The sequence below is a fragment of the Hemiscyllium ocellatum genome, chromosome 7, assembly GCF_020745735.1.
Source record: "Hemiscyllium ocellatum isolate sHemOce1 chromosome 7, sHemOce1.pat.X.cur, whole genome shotgun sequence".
Lineage (NCBI taxonomy): Eukaryota > Metazoa > Chordata > Chondrichthyes > Orectolobiformes > Hemiscylliidae > Hemiscyllium > Hemiscyllium ocellatum.
This window is the reverse complement of record NC_083407.1, coordinates 54,581,247-54,604,986: the sequence shown is the minus strand read 5'-3', so window position 1 is coordinate 54,604,986 and position 23,740 is coordinate 54,581,247. Positions and strand designations below refer to the sequence as shown.

Here is a 23,740-nt window from a genome sequence, read left to right as displayed (position 1 = left end):
CTTGGAGTATCAAACCAGTATAATCTCAGCAAAGTAAAATGCTCAGATCAGACAGAGAGTTTATTTTTCATTTAGTCATGACATGAGCACTGCTGGTTAGGATAGCATTTAGCACCCATCTGCAATTGCCCATAGGAAGGTGATGAACTGCCTCATAAATAGCTGCAGTCCACGTGGCTTATGTACCATCAACGTTGGATAAGGCTGAAGATACCAGGAACTGATAACAGGCTTGACAATCGGCTGTTATGTGAATGGAATTATGCCGAGTCTGTCAGGTCTGCTAAGAGTTAAAACTGCAGGAAATCAGGAACTGCTGTCTATACTAGATCAGACATATTTGGACAAAACATTTGGGATTGCTCATGCGCATGGATAAGTCCAAACAAGACACACATTTGGACAAAACTTTCAGAATTGGTCACATGCACACATAATTCCAAATAAGGGATACACTTGGCACAGAGATTTGAATATAAAGAGCCTGAAGAAATCCCTTTGTTCAACTACACTTCAAAGATTAATCCGACATCGGGAGGCGTAGTGAAAATATCGAAGAGAGTTTCAGCCTGGCCAGATGTAAACTCTTCCTAGTAATAACATTTGGGGTTAATTTCAGAAATCAGGGTAGTGAAAGACAGTGATTGAGATATCTCTAGTGTTAAAAGTGTGTGTTATTCGTTTAAGTACTTAATGAATTAATTGCGGTTTTATAGAGCTCTAAACGTCTCCACTGTATCTTCGTCTATGTATGTACTTTGTGGCTCAGAGACAGGGAACATATTTATGGCATCCTTGGTGGGAGTTGACAGGAAGTAACTTTAAGTTACTCCAACGCCAGACGAGGTAACCTCTGAATTTTTCAACACCCTACTTGAAATTAAGAGGGCTGTTGCCCCTTATTAGGGCTCGGATTAAGTAGGTGTCAGGAAGGAAGAGACCGAAATTTGGTAGTGAGAAAAGACAAAAAAGAACAGCGAACACACAAAGAAAGTTAGTATTAACAGAGAATAGTAGGTCAAGGGGTCACTGATTGGAGAGGACTTCTGCAACAGTACGTGGCTAGGAAATGGCCAAGGTACTGAGAGAGTACCCAGTATGACTGGTACGGAAACAGAAACACATGGGGATACTCTTTGGCATATGGCACAAGATGATATGAGGGGAACAGACTCTGAGAAAGTGCAGAAAGCTGCAGCCATAGACTGTATGCTAGAAGACTGGGCAGAAAAGCAGCAGTGAGACTGAAGCTGCAAACAGAGTTTGCAGAAGAGCAAAGAAGAAATAAAGAGACTGACTGAGTGAGAAGATTGGGAATTTACACAGCCATATGAATCAGTATCAAATGTAGAGAGAGAAATTGATAAGGGAAAAGGAGAAAAGTGAAGAGGAAACTAAAAAGCTCACACACACACAGAGAAGTTAAAGACAGTGTACTGATTTAATAACAGCAATGATTGTTGTGCATCAGTCATACAGGAGCAAAAGGGGACCTCAGGCAATCATACAAAGTGTATGAAACAGACAGAGTTGTAGAGTCAGGTAGTTGCTTAGAGGGATAATATGTGTATTTACGACCCTAACTTAGAGAAGGAGAGGGTTGTAAATACACATATTATCCCTCTTTGACTGGGGAAGGCTAACAGATGAAGCGGCCAGATTTAGAGAGAAGGAATCAGGGAATGGGGACCCATCTGGAGGGAGGGGCAGGAGAAAGGCCCCCTGTCTCTATGATCCCCCTGCCGATCACGAGGAGAGGATAGCCAGCAGTGCCAGGTGTGCAATCACAACCACCTGACATTGCATATATCACCTCATGATTTTCGACAGCTAACAGATAAAAGCTAGAGTAGAGGGTATTGTCATCCTGGGGATGACCCCTGAGAGCTTTTCTAAGCTACCCACAAGCAGCGAACCATACACGGGTTAGATAATGAGGAGGAGGAAAAACTAATATTGATGTGTCGCCATCATTCTTACTATACATTCAGCTTTGCCTGAGCCACAAATTGCAGGAGGGGGAACATTAGATCAGTTAAAGAAGGCTGTACTGAAGGTCATGGGAGCTAACTGAGGGGTCCCAGAGGAAGTCCTGACTAAGTATAGATATAGGAAAAAGGAGCTTCCAACTGCATTTGTCGCAAGGCTGTGGCTAGTGTTCCAGAGCGTACATGGCCCAGGGCTAGACCGGCAAAATTTGGCCACACCTTTTGACATCCGATGAATCTGTATACTGGTGTCCCATGGTACAGAGGAGTCACAAAAGGTGTGCGACATGCTGGAGCTCTCCAACAAGGTGTGGATGTTGAGGAAAATGGTCAGAACTTGGGAAAAGGAGATAAGAGGATATAAGTCTCAGGGAGGACAAATGATGCCTCTTAGAGATCAAAGGGTAGAATGGAGAAATTAAGGAAAGGGATCAGTCCCAAGCGGGCCACCACTACCCTATCAAGTCATAGGAAGATGACATGGGCGTGGACAAGGAGTCCTGCCTACAGCCATCGGAATAGTAGGACTCCGGGGCTCATAGAAGTGTTTTAATTGTGGCAAGGAAGGACACAATGCCAGAGACTGTCCAAACCCCTGGAGGGGTAAGGCATATCAGATGCAGGTCCAACCCTTGCCCCCAGAGGGACCCCAGTCTGTGCTATATAATGTGCAACGAATTGAGGCATCAAGTCTTTATGTTCATTTAAGCGGGCATTGGATAGGCATTTGGAAGTTATTGGGCTAGTATAGGTTAGGTAGGACTCGGTCGGCGCAACATCGAGGGCCGAAGGGCCTGTACTGCGCTGTATCCTTCTATGTTCTATGTTCTATATGTTAAGTGGGTTGTACCCAACCCACAATTATAGATTCAAGACCTTTCAATTATGGACATGTGCTTCAAAATGGGTTCGGACAGGGAGACCCTCACTGAACGGTAGGCTAAGAGGCCAACCTTTTGATTTTCTTTGGGACACAGGTGGATCCCACACCACCCTGAAAATAGAAACAGAAATAACCTTGAGTGGTTTTACAGGACATTCTCATGTAGGATAAGTGACTAGCTATTTAAATATACAAATAGGAGTTGTAGAGGTGATGCATCCCATAACAGCATTAATAAAACTCCCAACAAATCATGAGCATATCCTGCGAATGATTCCATGGCCACAGCAGGACTGTGCTTTGATCCAGTGAACTGTATGATATGGCAAACACCAGGAATAAGTGAGGAGCAGTTTTTTACTGGAATCCCTGCAGGACAGTACAAGGCGAGAACATGTTCAGTGGGAGAAATATGGATCAGTCCTACTGACATGAGTGACGACCTAATAGTACAAGGAATTATTTGACAAAACCAGGAAGTGTTGCCAAACATAAGCTTGAACGTGGACAGATGAAAGGGGACGTGTGTTTACAGGGCCCAGATCCAAAGCCCCAAAAGCAGTATGAATTCCCCAAGTAGGCAAAAGGTGATATAGAAAAGGTAGTGCAAAGTCTGGTAGCACGAGAAGTGTTAAGGCGAGTTGCCTTGACAAAAATTCACCTCTTTGGCCAGTAAAGAAACGAGACGGGAATTGCAACTCACAATTGGATTATCCACAACTAAATAAGGTAACACCCTTAACGCATCCATTGTGGCTACTAGCCCCAAAACCATGATTAAACAGAGTGAATCTGCTCAGTGTTTTACAGTGCTGGATATAAGTGATGAATTTTGGTTAATCCCTTTGTCCAAGGAGTGTCAGCATTAATTTGCATTTACCTCTAGGGGACAGCAATATATGTGGACAGCTTTGTAACCAGGATTTCACAACTCCCCAACAATCTTTCATCAGTGGTTAAGCAATAGTTTGTGGGATTTCTATAAGCCAGACTGCCTGATATAGTAAGTTGGTGATTTGCTTCAGCAAACAGAAACCAAACAGGAGTATTACCAGCTCCTGAATGAGTAAGTGCAACTACTAAAGGAATTTGGGTTAAAAATGAATCCGAAAAAAGGCTCAGATAATGAGGCAGGAAGTGATCTGCTAACACGGTAGTACTTCTAACCCTGCTTACCTCAATGTTTCTCCTTTGTAACAACAGCGTCCATCTAGCAATTCTGTTCTGGCTCACTGTGCTATCATTGATACTTTCACAGAAAATACACCCTTTCAGATGCTGCCAGAACAGACATATCAATGATAGCACAGTTGAGCCAAAACAGAATTGCTCGGTGGACGCTGTTATTACAAAGGAGAAACATTGAAGTAAACAGGGTAAAAGTACTACCATGTTAGCAGATCACTTATTTTACCAGGGGACACCCCGTGAGCGTCAGGTGGTGATAGAAAATGATCCCAAGGGACTATTTGTATCAAAACAAAAAGGAGGGAATACTGGTAAACAGAATACAGGGAATACCCAAGACAAGAGACAGACAAAGATAAAAAAAAAAGCAAGGGAATCCAAAACACCCTTAAAAGTTTTTGTTGATAGCTCTTCATCTGTTCAATATGGAGAATGGAGAACTATTTGTGGTATCTATATGGAAAATGAGCAAGGACAAGAAGTGGATAGCATAGTTTTCAAGCTGACAAAGATCATAAGTGCTCAAGCAGCTGAGTTGGTAGCAGTGGTATACATAGTGAGCCACCCAAATAAACTATCCCCAGGATCTACTATCTATTCATATAGTATATACGTATGCAACAGTCTGACAGAATATTTACCCTTGTGGGTGGTGAGAAGCTTTGTGTCAGCAGATGGGGAAGGTCCTACCGTCCACCCCATTGCTGAGGTACATCTTTGAAATCGCGAAAGGGAAAGAAAACGGAGTGCTGAAAGTAAAACCTCACTCTAAGTTATCACCAGAGGGAAATAGAAAGGCAGATGAATTAGTCAAACAAAGGGCCATATCAAGAAAAGAATTGCAGCCACAGACCAAGGAAATAGGAGCACAGAAAGAGAAGGAAGCGGCACCAATCGACTTAGTAGGAGAATAAAGAAAGTATAAAGAATTATAAAAGTATTGGAAGGAAAGGGAGTCAGAGGAATATAAGGAACAAAAAGGCTTACACGTAAAAGAAAGTGTGCTACTGTGTCAAGTGAAATTTGTAGTACCAGAGTGAGAAAGGAATCAGATGATTTATTTCTACCATGATATATATGGACACCAAGTGTTGGAAAATACCATGGAGAGGTTGAAAGAGGGATGTTGGTAGTCACAAAAGAAAGGGAATGTGGAACATGATGTAAGCATAGCTAGTTTGTAGTATTTCTTACCATTCATACATTTAATATTACATAAATAACAAATAAATCTTACAAGATGTGAAAGGCATACAACAATGTACTTCGATAAGACGAGACTGATTGTAACTTTGCTTACATTTATAATTAATTTTGATAAGTACATTGACTTAAATTGCATTTTAAATTACACAAATGAAGCAAAGCTTTCTTGAGAATACATCACTATTAGAAGGTAGTGCTCAGCATTGTCTGGAGGTGTCTTGGAGGATGTTGCAAACCTAATACAGATGATGCTCAGATAAATCTTTGGATCAAAGGGGGGGAAGATGTTGAATAAGGCTGAAGATAACAGGCTTAACAATGGGCTGTTATGTGAATGGAATCACTCTGAGTTGGTCAGGTCTGCTAAGAGTTAAAACTGCAGGAAATCAGGAACTGCTATCTCTACCAGAAAAAAACATACATTTTGCCAAAATATTCAGGATTGCTAACGTGCATGGATAAGTCCAAACAAGACATGCATTTGGACAAAATGTTCAGAATTAGTCATGTTCACACATAATTCTAAATTAGGCACATACTTGCCACAGAGACTTGTGCATAAAGACCCTTTGTTCAATAACACTCAAAGATGAACTCTGTGCAAACGGCACCTTACATCAGAAGGCGTGGTGAAGACGCTGAACAAAGCTTCAGCTTGGCCAGATGCAAACTCTCCCCAGTAATAATGTTTGGGGTTAATTACAGAAATCAAGATCATGAAAGATTGCGATTGAGATATCTCGAATAGTTAAAAGTACGTGTTATGCATTTATATACTTAATAAATTTGTCCATTTTGAGACCAAATGTCTCCATTTTGACATAGCGGCGAGGAGAGGTGAGGTGAGGTAAGTGAGGGTTGCCGGGAAGGTAAGGGCTTAATTTATATTTGGGCAGTGGCTAAACAAGAGATACTACATGTGTAGTATCTCTCTCCCGCCCCCCTCCTCTAACCGGAAGAAAGAGATTCTCTGTAAGGTAAGGTTTTAATTTCTCTCTTATCTTTCTTTTTCATATATTTAAGTGCATTGTTTGGTTTTAGTTAGTTCATATAAAGCTAAGTTTACAATGACGGGGACCTCAGACGCGTGGCATGTGCCTCTTGCTTGGTGTGGGAGCTTAGGAACGTGTCTGACGTTCCCGACTCTTACACTCGCAAGAAGTATGTCCAGCTGCAGCTCTTGTTTGACCGCATGACGGCTCTGGAGCTGTAGACAGACTCTCTGTGGCGCATTACGGGCAGCACAGTGGCTCAATGGTTAGCACTTCTGCCTCACAGCACCAGGGTCCTGGGTTCAATTCCAGCCTCAGGTGACTGTCTGTGTGGAGTTTGCACATTCTCCCAGTGTCTGGTAGGTTTCCTCAGTGCTCCGGTTTCCTCCCACAATTCAAAGTGAACTGGTCATACCACAGGTTAGAATTGCAGAGGGAGACAGTGAATGGGTGACCTAAAGACAGAAAAAGAGTAGGAAGGCAGTGCAGGTGTCCCCTGCTGTCATCTCCCACCAAAACAAGTATACCGTTTTGGATACCGTTGGGGTAGATGGCTCACCAGGAGAGGGCAGCATTTGTCAAGATCATGGCACCATGGTGGGCACTGCTGTTCAAAAGGGCAGGAAAAAGACTCGTAGGGCCATAGCCATAGGGGATTCTATTGTGAGGGGAGTAGATAGGCGGGTCCTGTGGCCGAAAATGGGACTCCTGGGTAGTATGTTGCCTCCCAGGTGCTCAGGTCAGGGATGTCACCAATCGGCTGCAGAGCATTCTAAAAGGGGAGGGTGAACAGCCAGTTGTCTTGGTGCATACAGGCACCAACGATATAAATAGAAAATGAGATGAGGTCCTGAAAGAAAGAATTCAGGGTGCTAGGAGAGAAGTTAAAGAGGAGGACCTCAAAGGTAGTGATCTCGGGATTACTACTAGTGCCACAGCATAGAAATGAAAAAATAGGCAGGCTGAATGCGTGGCTTGAGAGATAGTGTAGGAAGGAGGGGTTCAGATTTGTTGGACATTGGGACCGGTTCTGGGGAAGGTGGGACTATTACAAAATGGACAGTCTACATCTAAACCAGACAGGAACCAATGTCCTTGGGGGAGTTTTTGCGACTGCTGTTGGGGAGGTTTTAAACTAATGTTGCAGGGGATTGGGAAACAGAAGAGAAAACAAGTAGGCAGTGAGGTGGAGACTGGAGACTGAGAATCATGAAGATAGCATTAATAAAAGGAAGAGTAGGCAGAGAGCAGATGAGCGCAAAAGAACTGGTGGCCTGAAATTCATCTACTTTAATGCAAGGAGTATAGTGTGTAAGGCAGATGAACGTAGGGCTTGGATTAGTGCCTGGGAGTATGACATTATTGCAATCACAGACTTGGTTGAACGAAGGGCATGATTTTTGGCAACTAAATGTTCCAGGATATAGATGCTTCAGACAGGACAGGGAGGGAAGTAAAAGGAGGGGGTGAAGTTGCATTGCTGGTCAGAGACGATATCACGGCTGCGCTAAAGGAGGATACTATGGAGGTCTTGGGTAATGAGGCATTATAGGTGGAGCTGAGAAATAAGAAGAGTGCAGTCATATTGTTGTGGCTGTAATACAGGCCTCTCAACAGTGAGAGTGCGGTAGAAGAACAAATAGGTAAACAGATTTTGGAAAGATGTAGAGGCATATTGGACCTGGTACTGGGAAACAAGTCAGGATAAGTGGTAGAGGTTGCAGTGGGGGATTTCTTTGGGAACAGTGACCACAATTCTGCGAGTTTTAGAATACTCGTAGAATAAGATGAGAGTGGTCCTAAGGGACAAGTATAAAACTGGGCCAAGGTCAATTATATCAAAATTAGGCAGGAGCTCGGAAAGATGGATTGGACACAGCTATTTGAAGGGAAGTCCACATTTGATATGTGGGAGGCTTTCAAAGATAGGTTAAAGATAGTGCATGATAGGCATGTCCCGTTGTAGGCAAAGGATAGGAAGGGCAAAATTTGTGAACAGTGGATGACAGGAGAAATTGTACGTCTAGCCAAGAGGAAAAGGGAAGCATACATGGGTCTAGGTAGCTAAGAACAGAACGGGCCCTTGAAGAATATCAGAAGAGTAGGACAAGTCTTAAACAAGGAATCATGCAGGCTAAAAGGGGTCATGAAATAGCTTTAGCAAGCAGAATTAAGGTTAATCCCCAAAGCATTTTATAAGCAGCAAGCGGGTAACTACAGAAAGGATTGGTCTACTAAAAGATAATGAAGGAAGGTTGTGTGTCAATCCTAAGAGAATGGGTGATATTCTGAATGATTACTTTGCATCAGTGCTCACTGAGGAGGGAAACATGATGAATCTTGAGATTAGAGATAGAAGTTTGATTAGTCTGGATCACATTGACATTAGTAGGGAAGATGAGTTGGGTAGGCTAGAGGTTATTAAGGTGGACAAATCCCCAGGACCGGATGGGATCTATCCCAGGTTGCTGAGAGAGGCAGTAGCTGGGGCCCTGAAAGATAAATCCTTAAATACACGTGAGGTGCTGGAGGACAAGAAGTTTGCTCATGCTGTCCCCCTGTACAAGGATAGTAGGGATATTCCGGATAACTACAGACCAGTGAGCCTGACGTCTGTGGTGGGAAAGTTTTTGCTGGAGAGGGTACTGAGGGATAGGATCTATTTATATTTAGATCAGAATGGGCATATCAGTGATAGGGAACATGGTTTTGTGCACGGGGAGATCGTGCCTTACCAACTTAATAGAGTTCTTCGAGGAAGTGACCAAGCTGATAGATGAAGGAAGGGCTGTTGATGTCACAGACATGGACTTTAGTTAGGCGGTTGCTAAGGTCCCCCATGGTAGACTAATGGAGAAAGTGAAGTCACATGGTGTGCAGCGTGTTCTAGCTAGGTGGATAAAGAACTGGTTGAGCAACAGGAGACAGAGGGTAGTAGTTGAAGGGGGTTTCTCGAAATGGAGTAAGGTGGTGTTCCACATTGGTCAGTGTTGGGGCTGCTGATTTTTGTAATATACATAAATGATCTGGAAGAGGACACAGTTGGTATAATCAGCAAGTTTGCAGATGACACAAAGATTGGTGGAGTAGCAGAAAGCATAGGGGACTGTCAAAAAATACAGGAGGATGTAAATAGACTGGAGAGTTGGGCGGAAACTTGGCAGATGGATTTCAATCCAGACAAATGTGAGGTGATGCATTTAGGCAAGATTAATTCTAGAGCGAATGAACAGAAGAGCCTTGGGAAAAGTTGCTGAGCAGAGAGATCTGGGAGTGCAGGTCCATTGTACCCTGAAGATTGCTGCACAGGTGGATAGAGAGTGGTCAAGAAGGCATATAGTAAGCTTGCCTTCATTGGATGGATGAACACTTTGGAGAGGGTGCAGAAAAGGTTTACAAGGATGTTTCCTGGTATGGAAGATGCTAGCTATGAAGAGAGGTTGAGTACATTAAATTTATTTTCATTAGAAAAAAGGAGATTGAGGGGGGACCTGATAAAATCATGAAGGGTATAGACAGGGTGGAATAGAGACGAGCTTTTTTCCAGGGTGAAGGATTCAATAACAAGAGGTCACGCTTTCGAGGTGAGAGGTGAAAAGTTTAAGGGGGATACACGCAACAAGTACTTCACACACAGGTTGGTGGGCGCCTGGAACGCATTGCCAGCAGAGGTGGTTGAGGTAGGCACGGAAGATTCATTTAAGATGTGTCTGGACAGATGCATGAGTAGGTAGGGAGCAGAGGGATACAGATGCTTAGGAATTGACTGACAGGTTTAGACAGTACATTTGGATCGGCTCAGGCTTGGAGGGCCGAAGGACCTGTTCCTGGGCTATAAATTTTCTTTGCTCTTTGTTCTAAATGAAGTGTGATTTTATATGAAGTGTGTCTCCATTGTATCTTCGTCTAAGTATATGTTGTTATTTCTCAGATGGGAAAGTCCTGTTGGAGAGGGAATCTCAAAATTTTGTCCAAGTGACAACAAAATAATGATTTAAATGCTTCCATTTCATGGAAATGTATGTGACTTGGAGAGGAAATTGCAAATGGTTTCCTTGAGTCTGGTGTCTGTATTTTTCAAGGTGATAGTGGGTGGAAGGTGCTTTGGTAAATTTCTGCAATCCATCTCGTCAATGGTACATGCCGCTACCACTCGACGCCTCAATCCCGAATTCACGATAGTCTGTGGGCTCTACATTTCTTGCTTGAGCTAAGACTAAAGTAGTCCCCATACATTACTATCACTCCCCTTCAGATGACTGAACTTGATTTTACATGGAATCATTTCTCAATTAACTCCACGTGCTTCCTCCAATAGAAGGTGATAGTGTTGGTGCCTAACGAAACTTATCTATGCCTACCTTTTTCTGGAATATGTAGAACATTCTTCATTCAGTCCTATTTCAGGGCCCCGCACCCCTACTTCTTTTTCACATACACTGATCATTGTATCCTTGCCATTTTCTTTTCTCATCCTCAATTAGAAAATTTAATGAATTTTACTTCCAATTTTCACCCTTTCATGGCACTTGCATAGTCCATTTCTGCCTTTTCCTTTCTTCAATTTCAGTTTTCATTTTTAGACATAAGCCATCAACCAATATTGACTAAGTCTATACACCCACAGACAGCTTGAGTCTACTTCTTCAGACGCCACTTCCTGTAAAAGTCCTATTCTGTTCTCTGCTTTAATCATATCTGTTCAGTTGGTGCCAGCTTCCACATCAGTACTTCTAAAAGGTCTTTCCTTTTCATCAACTGAAGAATTTTCAATCACCATGACAGGCAGAGTCCTTGAGCATATCCACTGTGTTTTCTGTATTTCTGCTCGTCTTTCTCTCCCCATCCCTTAAATGATCATTGGGCTCCTCCTGTCCTCAACTTCAACCCCAAGCTCCCCATTCACCACGTTCTCCTCTGCCATTTTTCACCACTATGATTCTACCAGTCTTTCTTTCCCATGTAAGAATTTTAAAGATATCTTCCCCTCCGTTGCACCCTGGTCCACTCCTCCATCACTCTAAATGTCCTCTTTCTGTTTTCATACAAGCACAGCAGATAATACTTCCCCTTCACTTCTGTTCCATCCTGAAATCATACTGGGCTCAAAACATTAATGGTTTCCCTCTCCACAGATGCTGCTTGACCTGCTATATAGCTGAAACATTCTATATAGAATGTGTGTTTGTTTCACCTATTTATTTTTCTTCCCATCTTAATTTCCAAGGGCCAAATAATTTCCAGGTGAAACAGCAATGTATTTGTACTTTTTTCAATTAGTATATTAAGTTCACTACTCATATTGCAGTCTGTTCTACAACAAAAAGACCAAGCGCACACAGTGATTGCTATGCATAACACTTCCTTTCAATGTGCAAGCACAACCCGGAGATTTTAATCATCTGCAACTCTAATTCTATGCTATCTTCCCACTCTGACCCCTAAGACTCTTCTTTTGAAGCTCAATTCTAGATATTCTTAACCATTTGATTCATACATGTTATGACACCCTCTGGAGCAGGAAAGGGAATAGCACCTCATTGTTCAATTAAGTAGTTTGCAGCCTTCTGCTCAGCAACAGGTTCAACAATTTTGGCCCAGTTTTCATCCGCTTTGCATGTCCTTTGGATGGCAGGTGTATTTATTCAAATTTGTCCCCATTACACCTTCTTAGGTTCACATTTTGTTCTTTTGCATGTTCCATTCTCACTGTCCAGGAGGCAAGATTTGGAAGGGAAAAACAATAAAACTTATGGCACCAATTAGGAGGCAATGCTTTTGGTCTCTAGCATTTTGCCAGCCCTGATTTCCCATTCCCCACAATGCAGAGGCCATCTATTTAGTGGAAGTGGCCTCCTAGCAGCAATCCAGAGCCATTTGAGTCAAAGATTCTTTCGCACAAAAAGGGGTCTTGCGTGATGAGATGACTTGCAGCCTTTTTTTCATTTGCTGTTCCATCTTTTTCACTCAAACTGATTCCACATTATGATCTGTTGGAATGTATCACTACTCGCTACCCCTCTGTTACATTCATTTATTAGCAAAGCTACCCCACTCTCATTTTTTTAAACCTATTCTTCTGAAATGTTGTATTCCATTGAGTTCCCTGTCTTCACCTTCTCCATAACAGCTACCATATTGTATTAATTTACATGTACTGTCAACTCATTTATCTTGTTACAAATGCTACACATGTTCAGAGAAAAAACCTTCAGCTTTGGGATCTTCAACACACAATTTTACTTACTTCAGCTTTTTTCCGGGCTTCCACTGCTTTCATGAGCATCATATGTTGCCTTCGCCTCTCTTTTTCCTGACAGTGCACAAGATAAATTTCAGGTTTAAGTAGCTAAGCTATACATTAATAACAATGTTCAAGTCGCAAAAATTTAGTTTCATTATATTTAGCATAAGTTAGACAATAGTGAACAGTTTACAATAAAACAGACAATGGCCAAGTTTGTGTACATTTTAGTTGAGGATTAGGAAGTAACATGGACAATCAAAAGCAAAACAGAAAAAGCAACAGATGTAAAGACAGTGTAAAACGAAAGCGTATGCTTTAAGTTATGTACGTAGTTCTTGGAAAAGCAGAGCAAACCAGTGCGATGCTTCTCCATAGCTGTCAGGTATAAAGCGCAATGGTCGGCTTCAACAGGCTAATTACCTTACATCTGCTTCAGACGCAAAACATTTAGTAACAGGCCAATTAGAATAAATATGTTGTAATCAGCCAATTTCATAACATTTATTACCTGCATATCTAAGTTTTGAATGGAAGATTAGAGTTAGCATTCCAGAACATCAACTAGAGGAAAAATATTGAGCTATCCCACATCAATTGTATCCAAAAAGAATTTTTTATTTTAGCATATATGCTCATATTCCAGCAAACAAAATTATTCCTTTTAATACTTCCAAATCAGTACCAGACATCGTAAGTTTAGCAAATAAACTTTTTTTGTGAAATGCAAAGGGTCACCATACTACTCTTGCTTCTTCTCTCACTCCCCCCCCCACTTTACTGAGTCCTTTAATTTCACATATTCTTCATAATATATTAATTATTTTAGATGTTGCATTACAAATTTATGTCTATAGTTACAATGGAAACTGCCTCTTTTAAAGTTATCAAGTGTAACTTCAGTTTTCCAACTCTCCGTTCCTGTACTGCAGACAAATTCCATAACTAACTCTACTTTTCTGCTTCCCCTCAAATAACCTTTTGTTATTTAGCAAAAGGTTACAGTATATCACAAAACAAAAAAATCTTACAGCAGCATGCTTTAATTATCCCACTACCCTTAACCCTACCACTTAAATACTATACTTGGTCTTGATACCCTTTGCACAATGCTATGGGTGATCAATTAGCAAAACAATGGAACCTGCTCAATGAATGAAGGAGCAATGGAACTTTCCATGAAACAGTAATGGTAGAATACAAGGTCCCTGCACAGAAACCAATGTTTCTTAGCATTCTTGTATAAGTTTTGGATTTTCTGTTAAGAGGAAGCGAAGATGTGCTGAATAAAATCACTGATATAGTATCATTAAGTCCATTCCAGAAATTATAAAAATGTAACTTTTATCATTCACAATGACAAATGAATGTCAGCTGCTTAGATATCTGGATTAGTGGTGCTGGAAGGGTACAGCAGTCCAGGCAGCATCCGAGGAGCAGTAAAATCGACGTTTCGGGCAAAAGCTCTTCATCAGGAGATATCTCTAATCAGCTTTATGATCAATTTACTATCACCTAGACGGAACTCGGAACTCAAAGAAACTGTGCTTAGCTTTGCAAAATTTGGTTTGCTGGAATTGCATTGTACAGGGATGTAAATAATAAAGTTTATAGAATGTGGGCAAGGAAATGAATTGTGGTAAAAATCAAACATCTAATGGCAGTCTATCCATTTCAGAAGGAATACATCCAATTTTAGGGCTTATATATTTATCCTTCCGTTGTCTCCTGCAAAGAAGTAAACTTATCTTTTAAGGAGACTGTTGAATATGGAAGCTACAGTTGTTAATTCAAAAAGTTTTGTCTTTTGAAATTATAGCAGATGTATGCAATGCACTGTGCTGTAAAAGCCATGCAGAAGTATGTAGTATGACAGCAGCCAGTGCTACACTTTATGCATTACTATGACAACCATATCACAACCAAATCACGATGCGGTGTTAGATGTACAAAAAACATACCCATACCATATCTAGTCTATGCCTCTCCAACTCCTGGTAGAAAGAGTTGGCACATCATTATGAAACAGTAATCACAAAATGATAAAACCAATTCATTTCATAAGAAAAATCACTTTCCCAATACCAAAGCAAGCCAACTTAACTTGAGAAAAAAGTAAGTATATTTACAATGAGGAAAGATAAATCTTCGTAGTTTGAACAAATGTTTAATTCAACATATTCCCCATAGCTAAAATGAAAAGTCACAGTAGAGCTAAGTAATATTCACTAAATCATGTACTGTATATATACATATATATGTGTGCGTGTGTGCGCGCGTGTGCATAATTTACCAACCTGATGCTTAAGGAGAACAGCTTGTTGCCTTCTTAATTCCTTCTCCTTAAAAAGGAACAGAATATATAAATATTGAACAGTGAAACAAGAGACTAATTGCAAAAGGATTACAATTCTATAGTATACCAGACATTGAACCCTGAATGGCATGAAGTGCAAGATTCTGATATTAATAAGGTAAAATGTAAAAGCAGCTCAAGTTACCAGAGAGAGAAATAACCAAACATGAAACGTTCCATAACATTTATGACAATCTAATGGTACACCATTAACGAGGTCCTATGATACAACTGGCTAAATTGTTTCTTCATTTTTTTAGTTCACGTCCCTACACAATTAATGTTTAATTACATAATCTCCCTACGCAATACCCATTGAAGGTCAGACGTCCAGAGATCCATCTAAACTAACCTTCATTCGTTTCTCGGCTTCCAATAACTTTGCATTTGCTGCTTCTTCCTTCTTTTTCCTCTTAGCCTGTGCATGCAAAACAGGTCTGGAGGTCATGCAAAAAGCACCACTGGAACTTGAAATAATCTCAAGCTTTTAAGAGTTATACACTAAACATCACAGCAAAGTGCCAATGAGCTAGCATTTCAACAAACTTCAGCCAGGATATCTAATGACACATTTCCAACAATTTAACACTGGATATGTAAAATATCAATAAAACATCCATAGTCTCGATACAAATCTTTACAAATACTTTAAATACTTGGAGACATAAAGAAAAGATTTTAAGGGCTATTCAAGAACTGCCTATGCTAGGGCCAAATGGTTGCAAGACCATGCTGACTGAAGTATGTGATTTTTAAAACCGTACAAGACTAACACCACTCACAACAGGGGAAGTGCACAGCAAAATTGTCAATTTAAATCCACAATATAAACATGTTGTGAGGAAACTCTTCTAGCAAACATTTGGGTTGTGATTAAGCAATTAATGTTTTTAAAGCAATTTTAAGTTTTAAAAAAAATAGTTTGCAAAAAGAGTCACATTAGGTTTCATTTCTCTCTTCACATTCACCAGATGTTTCCACATGAAATTCATTATTAAAAATTTCATTATTTGAAAAATGTTACTGATACAAGAAAATCTTTGACTTACAAGATTAAAAGTGTACAATTAAGAATTAAAAGTGCACAAATAGAGTTTTTCAGGTACTGACAGAGTTAAAAGTGATTTTTACACAAAACAGCACTCTTGGTACTGTGAACAATGGATAAGAGATTTTGAATGAAAAACAAACAAAAATTATGTGCAGTGTTGATTATTAATCTCTGGAATTGTAAAAGTTATCATTTTAACATATCTTCTCCTAAAGCAAATGACATTTCAGAATGCTTCAATGTAGAGGGATTTCGGTGTTCTCATGCATGAATTGCAGAAAACGAGCATTCAGGCACAGCAGGTGATAAGGAAGGCAAATAAAGTTTTGACATTTGTTGCGAAAGCAATAGAGTATAGAAGAAGAGAACTGTTGCTACAACTGTACAAGGCACCAATGAGATCACACCCAGAGTACTGTGTACAATTTTGCTCCCCTTACTTGAGGAAAGAGGAGCTGCATTGGAGGCAGTTCAGAGGAGGTTCACTGGATTGATTGCAGAGATGAGGGGTTTGTCTTATGAAGAGAGATGAAGCAGTTCAGGCCTATAATCTCCAGAATTTAAAAGATTGAGAGGAGATCTAATTGACGTATACAACATGCTAAAGGCAATTAACAAAGTAAACACAGAGAGGATGTTTCCTCATGTGAGGCAATCTAGAACAAAATGTCAGATTTTGGACAGCAGATTTAAAATAGAAATGAGGAGAAAATACTTCTCTCAAAGGGTTGTGAATCTATAGAATTCACTACATTCAGTAAATGTAAGGAGGAGATAAACAGATTTTTAATGAGTAAGGGTTTGAAAGTCAATATGAAGTGGGCAGGAAAGTGGAGTTGAAGTTGAGATGAGATTAACCATGATCATACTAAATAGTGGAGCAGGCTCGAAGGACCAAGCAAACCAATTTGCTTATTTTTGCAGGTAGAATACCTGTAATTGTTAAATAATGTAAAAGCGCAATTTTAATAGTTAATAAACACTGAAAAAATTACCATATGGCTTCCACTGAATAGATCCTCTGCTTTAAATATTCTGTACTTCTCAGAATTCAAAGGTAGCAGCAAAATGAGAGGGAATATTGGTTCTGACCATACTGACTAGGATACCATGCCTTTACTATCCCTGGATCAAAATTCAGTCACTCCATCTTGAACACTGTTGGTGTCTCTATACTACACAGACTGCAGCAGTTCAAGACGGCAACTCAGAACCACCTTCGCATGAGCAATTAGGGATGGACAATAAATTCTGGTCTTGCCAGTAATGCTCACATCTCATTTGAAAGAGAAAATCTACCCTCTGTAAACTTGAGGCCATCCAAAACTCTCCTACCTTTGGCCCTTATTCCCAAGTTCCATTCACCTATTACTCCTCTGTTTTCTATCATAGATTGGTTACCCAGCAAGTAATGCCTCAGTTTTAAAATTTGCATTCTTATTTTTAAATCTGTTCCTGGCTTCCCTCTCCTTTAACCCAGTCTTGCAATCCTCCAGGCTGTACTGGTGCTCTGGACGTCTTCCCTATACCTCTAACTTGCTGCCTCTATTTCTCGTTTACCCTCAATATCCACCTTTTCGACCAAGATTTTGGGCATCTACTCTGTGACTCATTGTCAAATTTCTACTCCATAATGGTCAAGTAGCTTTTACCTTGAGGGATTTTCTTGTGATAAGATGGCATATAAATACAAACAATTCAAATTCATTCAAACTGGACACCAATAATTTCCAGTTTTAAGTGTCCAATTTTGCATTACAGAGTGACAATGTAGGAGATTTCAGTTTGTGCTAGTGAAACAACAGTATCCAGGGTACATCTCAACAATCTATCACAAAACAAACAGGCACCCAGAAAGAACGATATACGTATTTGTAAAATGTTTCTTTCCAGGATTCTGGATTACTATTAATAAATCTTCAGAGTTATCGCGTTTGTAATGTTTGAGCCATCTGTATGCTGAGTTGAGACACTACAATCAGAGCTGGTCAGCCAGGCAGATCCACAGAGAATAACTTTAAACATAACATGTCAGTCTTTAGAGGCTGAACTGCTGGAAACACTTTGAAATGATAGGTTTTGCAATTCTTACCAAGGTACTGCTTTCCAAAGTAAAAGAAGAAAAAATACAGAGGAACCTCGATTATCCGAATACCAATCTTCCAAAAATCAGATTATCCGAAGGAGATCTCGAGGTCCCAACAGAAACATTACATCAAAGATGTGTGTCCAACACTGATCATGTCTTTTGTTTACAGTGATTAAAAGTGCTACCAAGAACAGTCCTGGACTGATGGGAGCGGAGGCTGTAAATGACTGACTTCCCACCCCCTCTCTTTCTCTCTTCCCACATCTTCCCTGGAGTTCTACACAGGCGTGTACCCTAAACCCCACTTCCCCAGATAATCTGGCTAACATTGTCCTGTACGGGGCAGAAGTGGAACCTGTCAAAAAGCTGCAGAGTGAGTGTATGTGCGGGCGCGTCACTCTATTTGGAGACTCATCCCCCAAAAGATAATAGCAGCGGCAGCAGTCTTGTTGTTTGTGCCCAGTCTGGCTGCCCTGGAGTGGGGGCAGGGGCAGACGGGATTTGGAGTCAGGCGGCGGGGATGGCAGTGTTCGACGGGGTTTGCGGGTGCGGGCAGAGTGCGGTGTTGGATGGGGTTTGGGGGGGGGGGGTTGGGGACGGGCGAGAGCTCACATGCGTGCTGCGCGTCTCCTGGATGGGGAGCAGACTTAATAGGAAACTCTGAGTCCCAGAGGAAAGGCATTGAATTGATTAACCAAATAATCAATTATCCGAATGAAATAGTGCCCGCCCAACTCGTTCAGATAATCAAGATTCCCCTGTATATTGTTGGATAATGTAAATAACTCAAGAGATATAAATAAATTAGTTCAGGAGAAAATTGAATACTTACATTTCAAGCTGGTACTGAAAAGCCAAAGCACAAGGTAGAATCATAGAATCACAGGCTGGTTATAGCCCAGAGGAGGCTGATTTGCTTATCATGTTTGTGTATGGTCTTGAAGTGGAATTTACCTTGTGTCACATTGCTATTACCCCGTGGCTAAGTACAGAAATATTTCAATTTAACTGTGAATAAGAGGCTTTGGAAGATCTTAGTTATTGTAAGCATTTTAATCTAAAAGAGAGCAACACTTAGTTATATGTAACTTCAGTTGACCACTCCACAAGCATGGGGAAAGGCTAGGAGGCAGGCTTCCAATAACCACCACTTGACAGGATTCAATGTTCAACTAAAATTGAGGGAACCAGGCAATGTGACTTGCACATTTTTTGGATTCTGGAATAGCCCTTTAACGTATATTGTAAAACATCAAATCAAAGTTCCACAATCTACACATCACATCAAATTACTAATGCGAAATATCTACATGCACAAAAAAAGGAGAATCTACCTCTAGAATTTGCTGAGCTCTCAGTTCCTTTTCCATTCTTATTTGCTGAATTCTTTTGATTTTTTCCTGGGGAGAAATATACATAATATCAAACTAAAAAATGCAAAATTCTTAACATTTAATTAACTGGTAGGAAATGTTACTTTAGCATATTGAAAAACAAATAATGTTCCATTGTAAATACGAAAAGCAAAACTTATGGTATTTCTTTAGATACTTGGTACCTTAAGCACCCTATGATTTTATTTTTTTTATGAGCTCAATCATAGCAGCACAGTCTTTACTGGAAATTGAACTCTCATCATTACTCAGATCGCATTAAAGTTAATTAATTTGCTTGCAGACCTTTCATCTCATATTATGTGGGAACTAAATACAATTGTTGAACCTACGTCGCATTAAGGTGAAGAAAATAATGCTGAGATGACTAGTTTTCTGATGATTTCATCATAATTTAGACCATAAGACCAGAAGATATTGGAGCAGAATTAGGCCAGTCAGCCCATTAAGTCTATTCCATCATTTGATCATGGCTGACATGTTTTTCAACACTATTCTCCTCCCTTCATCTTATAACTCTTGATCCCCTTACCAATCAAGAATCTATTTCTGTCTTAAATATACTCAAAGAGTTATCCTCCATAACCTTTTGTGGCAATGAGTTCCACAGAGGCTCTACCCTCTGACTGAAGAAATTCCTCCTCATCTCAGATTTAAAGGATCCTCCTTTCACTCTGAGGTGGGGCCAATGCCCCCAGGACCTAGTATCCTACTAGTTGAAGCATCTTCTCCACACCCTCCACTTTATCCACCTCTCAGTATTCTCTTGGTTTCAATGAGATCTCCCTTCATTCTTCTAAATTCCATCAAGTACAGACCCAGAGTCTGTAACGACTGTTCATGTGACAAACCCTTCATCCTCAGGATCATTCTTGTAAAACACCTCTGGAACCCCCTCCCCACGAACTCAGACTCCAGTGCTTCAGATTTCCAAAGCCTTTCACTGTCAAGAAAATAGTCTGTACCTCTATTCTTCCAACCAGGATGTATAACCTCACACGTTCCCACATTGAATTCCATCTGCTATTTCTTTGGCCACTCGCCAAGCATGCCCAAATCCTTTTGCAGTTTCTGCATTTTCTTTTTTTTCATTCATTGGAACAAAGGTGATCAATATTTGTTGACCATCCCCAATTACTTTGGAGAAGGTCGTCATAAGTTACCTTTTTAATTAGCAGCAGTCCTTCAAGTATAGGGGGATCCACAGTGCTGTTAGGGGAGGTGGTTCCAGGATTTTAACTCCGTGACAATAAAGGAACAGTAATACAGTGCCAAGTCAGGATGGTGTGTGACTTAAGACCACAAGACATAGAAGCAGAAGTAGACCACTCAGCCCATCAAGTCTGCTCCACAATTCGAGGTGGTCATGGCTGACCTGATAATCTACTTTTCTGCCATACCCTCATAAGTTTTGATCTCCTTACTGATTAAAAATCTGTCTAGTTTAGTCTTGAACGCATTTAGCAATCCAACCTTGAATGTGTTCTGTAGTAAAGAATATGACAGACTCATACTCGATAAAATAAGTAATCCCTCATCTCTTTCACAAATGGGCAACCTCTAACTCTGAGATCTTGCCCTTTTATCCAAGACACTCTACTAGAAGGGGAAACAACCTCTCTGCATCTTCCCTGTTAAGCTTCTTAAGAATCTTACACGCTTCAATAAGGTTACCTCTCCACCTTCCAACCTCAAATGAGTACAGAACAATCTGCTCAACATCTCTTCAGAAGAGAATCCCTCCCTACTCAGAATCAACCTATAGAACCTTCTCTGGACTGCCTCCAATGCCAGCACATTTTTCCATATATAAAAGGATAAAAGCTGTTTACAGTATTGCAAGTGTCATCTGACAAGTGCTTTGGAATAATTTCAGCAAGACCTCCCAATTATATAAAGCGTGTTCCTGGAAAAGCACAGCAAGTCGGGCAACATCTGAGGAGCAGGAAAATCGACATTTCAGCTGGAGCCCTTCATCAGCCCCTGTTCCTCGGATGCTGCCTGACCTGCTGTGCTTTTCCAGGAACACACTTTCAACTCTGATCTCTATCATCTGCAGACCTCACTGTATCCTCCCAATCTTATACTCCATTCCCCTTGAAATAAAGAGCCGCACCATCCATTTGCCTTCACAACTACTTGATAGTATTTTATGATTCATGCACCAGGACCCTAATTTCAATGTATCTCCTGCCCTTGACCTTTGAGTTGGTAGAGAATGCAGGTTCAGAAGTTACAGCTGAAGGAGCCTTGGTGAGTGACAGGAGTATGCCTTGCAAATGTCACACAAAGCTGTGACTGTGCATCAGTACTGAATGGGTTAAATGGGAGTGCCAATCCAGGCTGCTTTGTTCTGAACGATGTCAAGCTTGAGTGTTGGTAGAATTGCACTCTTCCAGACACAGAGTATTTCATCACATTCTTGACTTGATATGGTGGATAGGCATTAGTGAGACAGGCAATGAGTGATCACCACATAATTCCCAGTCTCTATCCTGCCCTTGTACCACAGCGTTTGGTAAATGATAATCCTCCAGGATACTGACCGAGATTGAGCAGACATCATGATATTGAATGTCATGGTCAATTGTTGAATTCTCTCTTGCTGGAGATGGTCATTGTTTGGCACTTGTGTGGTGTGAATATTACTTGCCATATACTAGCTCAAGTCCAGATGTTTTCTTGCTGCACATGGACAAGGAATGCGTCTGTATTTGAGGAGTTGTAAACAGTGCTGAACACTGTATATCATCAGTGAACATCCCCATTGCTGTCTTTGTGATGGAGGGAAGGTAGTCGTTGAAACAGCTGAAAATGCTGGGCCTAAGACTGCATCCCAAGGAGGTCCTGCAGTGATATAATGAGGCAAAGATGGCTGACCTCCAAAAAGCACAATTATCATCTCGCTTGTGCTGCATATGACTCCAACCAGTGGAGAGTTTCTCCTGATTCTCATTGGCTCCAGTTTTCTTGGGGCTCCTTAATGTCACAATTGGTCAAATGCTGCCCTGATGTCATGGTCAGTTACTCTCACCTCTGCTCTGGAATTCAGCTCTTCTGAACCAAGGTTGTAAATAGACTAGGCATTGAGTGGGCTTAGCAGAACCCTAAGCAGCAGTGGGCAGTTTATTCCTTTGCCAATGCTGCTTGATATTGCTGCCTCTTTGATGATCACCACTTTAACGGTTAAGAATAGTGATTGAATAGTAAGTGGTCAGGATGGACTTATCTAGCTTTTTGTGGACGGGATATACCCAGTTAATTTTCAACACTGTCAAGTAGATGCCAGTGCTGCAGCTATATTAAAACAGCTTAGTCAGCAGCACAGCTAGTTCTGAAGCACAAATCTTTAGTTCTATTGCTCAAATATTATCGGAGACCAAGTATTTTGTAATATCCAGTGCTTGAGTCATCTCTCTTGATATCAGATAGAGTGAAGGAAATTGGTTAAAGATAACATTTTATCCAAGTGAAATGTTAATTAGTTATCCTCTGGACCTATAACTAAATTCTAACTTGGAATTAAATTGACAGTTTGAAGTATAACCACTTACAATACCTGACATTCCTTATACCTCCCTGGGACTTGGAGGCCAACAGTTAATCCAATGCCAGTAGATTGCCAGCTCATATGTTTACATGTGAATATTTTGCATCCCCTTCCCAGTAAGATAACTGAAGTTACTCTTTAAAAGCTAAGCTACTAACACTTATTGCCGGAATAAACCAAGTCACACAACCCATTCATTCCTGCATTTTATCCTAAATAATGATAGTCCTAAAAGACTACAAACTTATTTTTTGCAAATTCAAGATTTATAAGTAGACAACACATGTTCCTCTGCCCACTAACGTAAAATGTGTCATCCTTGGCCACTTTGGAACACTGTATGCTGTTCTAGTCTCCCTGCTATAGGAAGGATGTTGTGAAACTTGAAAGGGTTTAGTAAAGAGTTACAAGGATGTTGCCAGGATTGGAGGGTTTGAGCTATAAGGAGAGGCTGAATAAACTGAGGCTATTTTTCCTGGAGCGTCAGAGGCTGAAGGGTGACCTTATACAGGTTTATAAAATGTGAGGGGCATGAATAGGATAACTACACAAATTCTCTTTCCTGGGGTGAAGGGACTCCAAAACTAGAGGGTATAGATTTAAGGTGAGAGGGGAAAGATTTAAAAGGAACCTAAGGGGCAACTTTTTCAGACAGAGGGTGGTGCATGTATGGAATGAGCTTCCAGAAGTAGAGGTAGAGGTCGGCACAATTATAAAATTTAAAAGGCATCTGGATGGGTATATGAATAGGAAGGGATAAGAGGAATATGGACTAAATACTGGAAAATGGGACTAGGTT

The 23,740-nt window shown here is 40.7% G+C and overlaps 1 protein-coding gene across 8 annotated transcripts in view; it reads right to left on the bottom strand.

Annotated features, from left to right (window-relative positions):
• The window catches only part of baz2ba (bromodomain adjacent to zinc finger domain, 2Ba), a 369,151-nt gene that overhangs the window by 88,005 nt on the left and 257,406 nt on the right, over nucleotides 1-23,740 (bottom strand). For 5 of the 8 annotated variants that reach the window (XM_060827207.1, XM_060827211.1, XM_060827210.1 and 2 more), the window contains 4 exons: nucleotides 19,332-19,397; nucleotides 14,799-14,843; nucleotides 14,469-14,495; nucleotides 12,505-12,570 (listed from right to left, as the gene is read on the bottom strand). In XM_060827207.1, coding sequence (XP_060683190.1) covers nucleotides 12,505-12,570; nucleotides 14,469-14,495; nucleotides 14,799-14,843; nucleotides 19,332-19,397 — 204 coding nt within the window. Of the gene's footprint in view, nucleotides 1-12,504; nucleotides 12,571-14,468; nucleotides 14,496-14,798; nucleotides 14,844-15,209; nucleotides 15,276-19,331; nucleotides 19,398-23,740 lie in introns of all 8 variants that reach the window. The other 3 variants (XM_060827209.1, XM_060827212.1, XM_060827214.1) reach the window with 2 other exon arrangements.